Here is a 10,692-nt window from a genome sequence, read left to right as displayed (position 1 = left end):
AATAATAAATAATTTTTATTTTGCAAATAAATAAAACATTAATATTTGTGGTTTAAGTAGAAATGCATTACATGTGCTAGATTACTAGATTACAAAGTCACGATAGGATTAAAGACAATTGACCGTAATTATTCAGTGAGTATCTATCAGGAGTATCTACATGAAAAAAGCATATTGTCCTTTAAATTATATTCCCGCAAAATCTGATATTCGATCATTATTCTTTTAGCCGCAATACGATAACGTTCTAATCGCAATGGATATTGCCAAATGCAACGACGAGAATCGATTCGCTAGTTAATGAACTCTGCGGCCCGGAGAGGAACAGCAAGACGTAAACTTGCACAACGGATGAAAGGCAGGTCCCGTTGTGGGCCTACTTACCGATTTGTTATTCTTCGAAAGATGTTAGTAATACTAAACGTTCTTTATCTACATCCTCGTCTACAATCTTTTGCGAATTACTGGGGATGTTTTAACGTTCGCTTTCTCGAGACATCTTCAATTTACTTTCGATGATTTTGTGTTTTCAACATGATATTAATCATAAGGATCTTTTCTAATTAACAGATAAATAATCGAATTAATATTGGATAAGTTTTAAATTTATTATTTAATCAAATCGATACTTTTCGATATTAATTTTTTTTTAGATTGAAATTCTATACATTAGATTTATACTTTTGAAATACATATAATTGAATATTCTTGCAATTTATGCAACTATTTTTTTCTCTATAGAATAATATTGGACGCACGAGAGAGATAGAGAATTTTAGCTCTATTTCTATATTATCTAATTATGCAAAAAATAATTTAGAAATGGAAAGAATTTATATAAGTCAAAATTATAAATAATTAAGTCAGATTAAAAAAGAAACTTATTGTACATCGTAAAATCAATCACAATCCATTGTTGGTGAGACAGTTTAACATTGTTGAGGAATGCAACGAATGAAAGCAATGAAGTATTCGTATTGTTCAGAATATTATGAGTGCTACGACGCGTTCTTTTCCTTTAATAGATACATACTTATTATGAAATCTCGATTCGATTACGTGCCGTAGATAAAAAAGAAACTAGAATATTATTTCTTATTCTGTTCAATACATTATTGTTCAATGTAATGTGTAATTGTTTTATACGCAAATATTACTGACGGTGTATCTGTTAATAGATTTTTTGCTTCCAGCAAATTCTTGCAATATATTAAAGTATTAGTTAATGAATTTTCTATATCATCATTCTTCCGGAGGCTCGACGATTCGGGGTTTTGATGATTCTACGTTTTCATTGGTACTTGGTTCTTGCATTTTTTTTAAATCTTTTTTTTGCATACGATGTTCCGAACTAGCTCTTGATCAATTCGAATGAACTCAACGTCTAAAAACCGTTGCAAGGACCCCAGTCACAAAAAAAAACATCTTTTGATTAGATCAAGTTTAGATAGATTAGTGAACATCACACAATAACATAGATATCCTTACTCACAGATATTCTTACTAAGAAGCACATAATAAGATACCTTTATTACGAAGGGAACTTTCTATTTATTAATATATATTTAATAATACAAGAACAAAAAATCGTGGCGAAAATAAAAAAATAATTAAAAATTTTTTGCATAGCAAATAAATTTTAATTAAATAATGTTTATTGTATAAAAAACAATGACTTACTGATTAACAATGATTATTATTCATAATTATTACTTCTCATTGCATAGCAAATAAAATCAATGAGTTTTAAATGTAATAATTTTATAATTAAATTAATTTGTTAAAATAATAAAAATATATAGTAATTCGCTTCAATGTAGATAAAAAAAAATTCAAAAGTAAGATTTAAAATTTAAACGAGACACGCAGCGTACCCATCAGGCGCCTTACTGTTCGATAGATAACAAGTACGTAAATTTTTAAACCTCTCAAATATTCGCGTTTTTCTCTTACATTGTGTTACTTTACGACGAATTAGTGGGAGGATGGAACTATAATATATATTAAGTTCAGCGAAATCGGTGATTCCACTGTCTGATGTTCTCCTTGTTATACTGTATTAGAGATAAAGATCCTAACTAAAATAAAAAGTACATACATAATAAATACACATTATATATATATATATATATATATATATATAATATATATATATATATACACTTAGTAAAAATGTGTCGTGCTGATGATTTTCCCTGATTTTAAACGGCAATTCTGGACAACTTTATTTCGTTATCATTACTAAAAAACTGTAACTACGTTATCGTTACAGTTACAAAAAAAAATGTACGCCGTTACCAGTTCGTTATCAAAAATAGTAACTATCATGGTAATGGCGTTACAAGTAACGCATTACTTCCCAACCTTGTATATATATATATATATATATATATATATATATATATATATATATAATATTTAACTTATATTTTTCCATGAAAATGATTAATTTATATTATTTTTGTCTGATTTATGGAAACTTTCTTTATATAATTCATGTAATACATTATTATAATATTTGCAGTTGTAAAAGTTGTAAAACTAGAGCTTACATAAGTATTCTATATATGATTTTATAACTTCTGCGATAAGCTGTGAACAAAGAGCTCGCGAATAATTTTCCTTTGATAACTTGAAAGACAGAATATTCAATCTAATCATTAATATGTATATACTGAAAATATATTCATTCAAGATTTTACTTTCTAATAGCAATTTTAAAGCTTTTAAAAAAATTTATTAAGTCTTTTAATATATACTATAATATATTATATTAAATTATTATATATATGTATATATATATATATATATATATATATATTAAACGCACACATTACTATCTGAACATAAAAGTCCAACATAAAACTCCAACATAAAAGTTTGGAAAACATCGTACAAAATAAACGTTTAAAACTTTAGATATTTTCCTTTGATTTCATGTTGGGACATATTGAAGAATATATATATATATATATATATATTATATATATATATATATATATATATATATATATACACGTATGTTTAAATTTTCCGTTTTCGAATAGGTATGCGACAAATCAACAGCCAAGAAAAAAGTTGTACCGGAAGAGGAAGAAGATATGAGACGATTGCTCCCGTTTGAAAAGGCACCCAAATTTCTTCAATATAATCCTTACATTCTGCGTGGTTATCGAGGCTGCTTGACCACCAAACTATGCGTCGAAAGGTTGAGTTTAATGTTCCTTAACTCATAAATGTGTAATAAACGGGCTTCGAAGATAATGGACATACATACATACATATTTCGATGCGGACAACAGCATGCGCTTTTTCACGGAAACATTGCGTTTTGTAGCATATTTTGGTGGACAAACGAGACCGTGAATATATGGAGTCACATCTTTGGTTGGATGCTCTTCTTCGGTCTGACCCTATATGATCTCTGTCTTTTGAATATTCACGCGCCGTTCAGCGACAAATTAATCGTGTCCCTGCTCCTTCTTTGTTTTCAGGTAAGAAAATCTATAGAATGTAAAAAAAAATATTTTCGTTGTAAAACGTATATAGCAAAATGAATAAATAAAATTGCCTTTAGATATGTATGATCCTTTCATCCGTATATCACACGTTTTCGTGTCGAAGCGAAAAGGACTATTGGTGCTTCCTATCCTTCGATTTGTTCGGTATTGCTCTGAGCATGCTGTCGATCTATTTGTCTGGTGTCTATTATGCCTTTTGGTGTCACAAGGTAAAGCGTGCATATAATTTTTATCTAATAAATATTATATCAACAATCTCATGCAAAATTTTAGGTATTTAAAAAAATTTATTATAAATATATATATATATATATATATATATATATATATATAATACATTATATTAAATAATAAATATATATATATATATATATATATATAATACATTATATTAAATAATATATATATATATATTATATATCATTTGTATTTGAATATTTAAAAAATATTTAAAATATTTCTATAATTCCATATTATGTTAACGCGATCGATAAATTAAGCTGATTTCGAATCAATGAATTTTTTATAGGAATTACAATGGTTCTACCTGATAACTGTTCTCGCGATCTTCATTTTCGCAATGATACTGCAAATACCAAGTCTAAACATCAACGGTAACATTAAGCTAGCTGTATTTGTGTGCTGGGCAATATATGGAGTGTTGCCAACGCTGCATTGGACCATCGCGATGGGCGGCTTTGATAATCCGATCGTTAACTTGCTCATCCCGAGAGTGATAGGAATGTACATTATTAATGCAATAGCGTTCGCGTTCTACATGTTCAAAATACCCGAACGTTTTTGTCCAGGTAATTATTAATGATTACCTTATCGATTATCGTAATAGCATTCTTACGATATAATTCACTAAATAATAAGATAACTGTACATTGTCATATGTCAAAATAAATAATATGCCTTTATCATAGGTTGGGTAGACTATGTTGGTTCGTCACATCAATGGTGGCATGCATTGGTCGTGCTAGCTCTTTATTATTGGCATAACAGTGGAATGCTTTATGTGGAATATAGAATGAATCATGGGTGTCCAAGCAGTAAGCCATTATGACATACGGATTCTGACGGCCAGCCAGGTACGTGAAATAATAGACATAATTCAATACCAGTTGCGACTACTAGGCAAGTACCGTAAATTGCGTTTAACCACATTTTCGCAATATCAAGTATAGTTCATATCTCGAGTCGCACAAGAATATCCATTGTATTTTAAATATTTATTACTAAGAAGAAAGAAATGTTAAACTCTTAATTAACTCTTTAATACATAAATATTTGTCATATATACACAATGTATATTTGAATAAATACTTAAAAATTGAAGATATATTTTGTGCAAAAAAGTTCATTAATTGTAATATTACTTCGTGAAATTTTAAGATTACTGAAACTACACTGGATTACTGCAATAAGTTCAAGGTTTACGACTACAAACTCTATTACAGCATCCGTCCTTGCCATGGATTGTGCTTGTATGATGAAGGCTTGGTCGTCTTTGGCGGAACCACCGTTTTACAGTATCTTAAAGAATACATCTTGCCAGATACAAAATCCACTACGAGCATACGCATATCGATAATTTCGATATGCTTTTAGGAAATACAGATTAAGATTTTTAAATGAAAAAAGATATTTGAATATTATTTACACTGTTCTCTAGCTCAATTTATATTCATTCAACATTATTATTTAAACTTATTTTGCAAGAGTATAAACGATATAAATGAAGGATAAATGATTGTATCCTAAATCGTGTTCTTTTTTCCTTAATAGCAAGTCTTTAATCCTAGCAGGATTAAAAACCAATCAATTAATTAATCAGCGTCATTAAAAACATTCTTTACATTTATAATTCCAAATAAAAATATATTTAATGTTATAAATATAAATCTTTTATATATTAGATTTTCTATATAAATAAATTTTAACTAATTAAATTTATTAATAGATTTATAAACAAATCTTTAGAAATTATAATAACAAAAAAATGAAATTTTATAGTCTTCGTCTGCCGCTAGGATTAAGTAAATAAGTAAATCTTAATTTTTAGAGACATATCTTAGTTAGAGTTGTTTGTTCTTCATACATTTCACAGAGACTGGAACGTTTCAATATAAATCAATAAGAATTTAGTGTCTTTTTGTGTGACATCTTTTTATAAATATTTTAAGAATTATGTTAAAGATATTTTGAGACATGGGATTTTATTTGATGTTTTTCCTTTATTAAAATTTACTAATATTTAATGCGTGCAACGTATTTTATAACAAATTATCAACTATACTATTAATAGTGACAGAGTGACATTGGACGATTGCTTTTGCAATGCAACCAAAATCGGGATTCTTTATACAATTTCACAAACCATCAAACTTTCAACGCGTACTTATGTGTATAATTTTCAACTCATGTAAACGCACATTTTTCAACTCAACTGTAAACGTATAGGTGTACTAAACATGCCAACATCAGACACAATATATATATTCCATCTAACTAATTTCAATAAGAATCCCATGTTTTGGAGAGGTAGTCTTTTACATAATATTATATAAATATGTAGATATATATATAATATTATATAATATTATATATATAATATTATATAAATATGTAGATGATAATAGCTGTAATATTGAAATAATGTTGTCCCCTGAATTGTTGAAAAATATGAAAAAAATATATTTTATTTATAAATAAGAACACACACACATATAATTTTTCAGCCAAAAAATTCCTTCTTCGTAAAGAAATCTGTATAATAATTTACAAGAATTTAAAAATGAATCAGATGCTCTTTTTAAAGTTATAAAAGTAATATATTTATTTTATATTATATCACCGATATTCTAAGATTCTAAGATGTATTTATTAAGAATATATAAAAAAATCTATTAAATTGTTTATTTGTTTTGCGTTCTCTCATTATTCTCTAACTTTTTATATATTTCATTATAATATTTTTTTACATTTTAAGTTATATAGGAGAAAAAATAAGTTCATAACAGAAAAATAAAAATAAAATTTTTTAAATATTTTTCTTGATTTTAAAAATGATATATATAATGTGTTATATATATAAAATGATATATATAATGTGATTTATGGCCCGAAAGAACAGATATACAATAAATATAATATTAAATATTAATTACATAAATATGTGCAATAAATAAAATAATAAATATTAATTACAATAATTTTTTTATAAATGTTATTAATCATATTATTTTAAATCTCTAAATGATTTAAACTTAATTATTTAATTTTTTTTAGACAATGACTAACTTATGTTACAAAAGACATTACTTTATATATGAAATTCTTTTCTAAATTAAATAATATTTTCTCATTTATAAAATAATTTTTTTTATATTTGATTCTAAACAAACTTTTAAATGATTATTAATTATTAAATTAAAAGTTTAATAAAAGTTTTTTTTTATTTAACGAAAAATTGCATCGATATCTGGAATTGTCACTGTAATCTAATATATTGTTTTATACGCGTTTTAAAAATCATATGTTTCATTTTGCCTCCATCTATTTTATGTAATATTTATAAAAATAATACTTATATTGGTGAATATTTTATTTTATCCAGCTATTGCTTTATTATTGTTACATTTAAAACATTTTGCAAAGATTTAGTTACCTACAGAGAAAAGACTGTGAGATGTATCATGGTACCGCTTTTAGATGATCCCTGATACTCCTTCTGTGGATATTAAAAACATGGACATGAACTACAAAGCCAATGTCCATGAATGTTCTCAAAGGATAACATATAATGCGCACAATTTCTGATTTTGTTCTGTGCTATGTGCATGAACTGCCGGTAGCGCTAATGCTGTATAGCAAGATATTGCTTATGTATATAAATTAGTAGTAAATAAATTATTCAATCGCGAAAGATCTGAAATCTTCCAATAATATTAATGTAATGTTAATGTAAAGATGAAATAAATATTTCTCTATATGTTTCTTGTCATATTTATATATTTTTATTTACAAAACACAAAATGCCTGCTGTGAGATAAAAACATTTTTAACTGTATTTCTATAATCAATCATTTTTTTAATTATTTAAAAATTTAATTATTAATACATGTATAACATTTGTTAAATTGATCACTTCTTCTGAAGTTTCTATAATTAGGATTCGAAAAATATAGATGTTGCAAAATATTTTAAATCCCAGATAGCACAGAGAATTCGAAAAGAATTCTTTTTTGATCCCCGATTTATAAAATGAATTCCTTTTTCGTCCCATTTCTGTTCGAAAAGTATTCGTAAGTATTCCAAAAGACTTCACTTTTATGTCACCATTTGTGAGTTCTTTTTCAGATTCGAAAAGGATTCCTTTTTGAGTCTATAAGAATTCGCTATGAATTCAAAATAATTTTTAGCTAATACTCTAATAGAATTATAATAGAACTCTATTATTATTCATTTTCTGGGATCCGAATATGGGATAAATTAGGATTATTGGAATGCTCTAAATGCACAAAATACAATTTTGTAATGAAATGACAAAATATATTTTATTAAATGATAAATGATATTGTAACATATATTGTAACATATATTGTTATACTCGCCGGAGTGTATCAAACCAAATTTTAGAATTTGTGAAAAATCGAAGAAAAATGATGAACGCACAATCGTCTGTATATATTATATTAATCGCTTTCGCGCGGTGACGTAAATTATACACCAAATATATTCGTATCTCATACGTTCACATACATACGTACAAGAGACTTAAATATATAATATTAAATATATATAATGTATCAATCTTCCTCTTTCTTTCTAAATAAAAATACATTAAAGTCTCGTTTAAAGCTTAAAATAACGCTTAAAAATAACGTTGGTTCAATCAGGCCTAAAGTAGATATGTATATATTATGGAATTATGAAAATTTATTTCTTATTTTTTATTCGGTCGCTAGCGTGCTGCAGCCACTTCTTTATAAATATTTCTATGTCGCTTCTAGATGCATTTTTCACTTTTGAAACGGTTTCTGGAACAATTTAAAGAATTTTGTAAGTAAATATAAAATATTTTTAAAAAAGTTCAATATAGAGATTTGGTACTTTGGTCAAAATACATACTAAAAAATAAAATACTTATTACACACCGACAATAAGTTGAGAAATTAGGGTACTTTTAAATTGAATAGTTCTTCTTTGACCAGACCAGGAATACTGCACAGCCAGCTCATTCGACATTAAAAAACGCAATGTAGCTCTAGTAAATTTGCCTGGATCAGATCATGCGCACAAATAGAAAACAGATCAAAATGCACCTTTGCGACTAAGCAAATATGTAGTAGAAAAAGTCTTACCTTTCATAAAAATGGTATTATATAACAGCTCTTAGATGTAATGACTTAGATGCAATGCTCTCTTAGATGTAATGCTCTCTCTCTCTCTCTCTAGATGTAATGACAAACTGGAAATAGTATTATAACAGCTCTTCTCTTAGATGTAATGACTTTAGATGCAATGCTCTCTCTCTCTCTCTCTTTAGATGTAACGACAAACTGAAAATTCGAAAAGCGAATATTATTTTCACAAATGTAAAACATAAAAATAAACATAAAGATATGACAATTTTATGACTAATATGCATTTATATAATAATTCATGTTTTTTTATAATTCAATTTTATATTTATAATTTTGTACTTTTTTAAACTAATTAGCATATGGAGGAATGGTAAACGAACAATTATATTAGAATTTTAATGCTCAATAATATTTGATATTTAATTTAAACGCAACTTAAAACAGAATAATAATATACACAGTTAAACCTAATTGAGACTGCACGCAACAAGTAGCAAGCATCGGAGCAGTTAATGCTGTTCACCCAAAACCCAACAGTATAGGTCTGTTTTTTATTCCTGAACTGAGATGAATTGGCTGCTAGTTCAGAGTCTATATCTTTGTCTTTCTAATGTGAAGTAAAGAAGATAGACTAGTGCGGAATTTGTGCGAGCAGCATTGGCTGCTGTTCCGATGCTTGCTGCGTGCAGTCTGAAACAATATTAAGTTAACAATATTTAATTTAATGCTAACATTAATGCTATTGATGCATCTGTTATGGTCATATAATGCCAAATAAGATACTACTTTTGTATTATTTTTTTTTCCTTGAGGTTTCTTGAGTGAGAGTAATAAGACTCACTTCCGAGACCAGAGATTCGAGTGCAATGGTAATCTGAGGGTCATCAACTTCGACTTCCATCATGTTTGAGTGCAAAAAAGAGTCGTGCTACTTACTGTGAAAATCCAACGAAGATGTGCGTGATCCTTCCTCCGGGGTGATGCAATAGGAAGGAGAAAAGAAAAAGTGATCTTTTTTTAGACAATCGTACCGAGATATCAAAATAATGGACGGTGAATTCACCAATGTCCGAGCAAGCACTCGCGGAAAACTACGCGATTACGATGAAAAACACTATTAACAAGCCTAAAAAATGCGCTCATTTTAACTTTAGGAAGAACGCTCTCGAAACGCGTGTGCACGCGACCGAGGTCAAGTTCAAGATGGTCGTCAACGGCTGCATGCGTTGCGCCGAAAACGAACTCGACGGAAGGTTCGTCGTGCTGCGCGGCGCATATGCGCGATGCCGCATCAGTCAATCATCGAAACAATGAACACTGAGAATATTTACCTAAAATATTATTTCTTATTCTTATTATCAGAAAACTATTCTGCTTATGCATATTATATTGTAATAATACTAATAAATACGAAAATCAACCTATAAAAAAGTGATGCTGAAATTCTCTCTTTTTGAATCCATTACAAAATAAAAAAAGGACTTCTTTAAGTTTACGTAAATTGAATTCCAAAAGAAATCAAAAGATATATCTTTGTGGAATCCTTTTCTAACTATAAAAAAGGAATTCTATTTTAGTTCATTTTGAACAGATTATGCGAATTCGAAAGGAAATCAAGAAACTGAATTCTTTTTTAAATCAAATGGATCAGTTGTGCTATCTGGGATGTCTCTTTCATTATATAATATATAAAGAATTCATATGTTCCATTCTAATATAGTCAACATTATTTATATATTTTTATTATAATTTTCATACCAGCATATTTTTATGCTTAATACTTTATTATAATACAATGT

The 10,692-nt window shown here is 27.6% G+C and overlaps 1 protein-coding gene and 1 long non-coding RNA gene across 2 annotated transcripts; one reads left to right on the top strand and one right to left on the bottom strand.

The window, feature by feature from the left end:
* Positions 1–3,047: 3,047 nt before the first annotated feature.
* LOC112639349 (progestin and adipoQ receptor family member 3-like) lies at positions 3,048–5,388 on the top strand (the record flags this gene model as incomplete). Its single annotated transcript, XM_025412945.1, has 6 exons — positions 3,048–3,208; positions 3,338–3,494; positions 3,578–3,730; positions 4,051–4,330; positions 4,451–4,615; positions 4,920–5,388. Coding segments are annotated over 5 exons (891 nt in total), but the record flags the coding sequence as incomplete, so codon positions are not given.
* Positions 5,389–8,203: 2,815 nt separating this feature from the next.
* On the bottom strand, positions 8,204–10,127 carry LOC112639350. The gene is made up of 4 exons (XR_003123455.1): positions 9,830–10,127; positions 8,891–9,088; positions 8,684–8,806; positions 8,204–8,566 (listed from the first exon to the last, which is right to left on the bottom strand). It is a non-coding gene; the product is annotated as an uncharacterized LOC112639350 (long non-coding RNA).
* Positions 10,128–10,692: the final 565 nt, after the last annotated feature.

Source organism: Camponotus floridanus, unplaced genomic scaffold, assembly GCF_003227725.1.
Source record: "Camponotus floridanus strain SB8 unplaced genomic scaffold, Cflo_v7.5 scaffold593, whole genome shotgun sequence".
Classification (NCBI taxonomy): domain Eukaryota; kingdom Metazoa; phylum Arthropoda; class Insecta; order Hymenoptera; family Formicidae; genus Camponotus; species Camponotus floridanus.
Note: the sequence above shows the minus strand (reverse complement) of the source record. Positions and strands in the feature narration are given on the sequence as shown.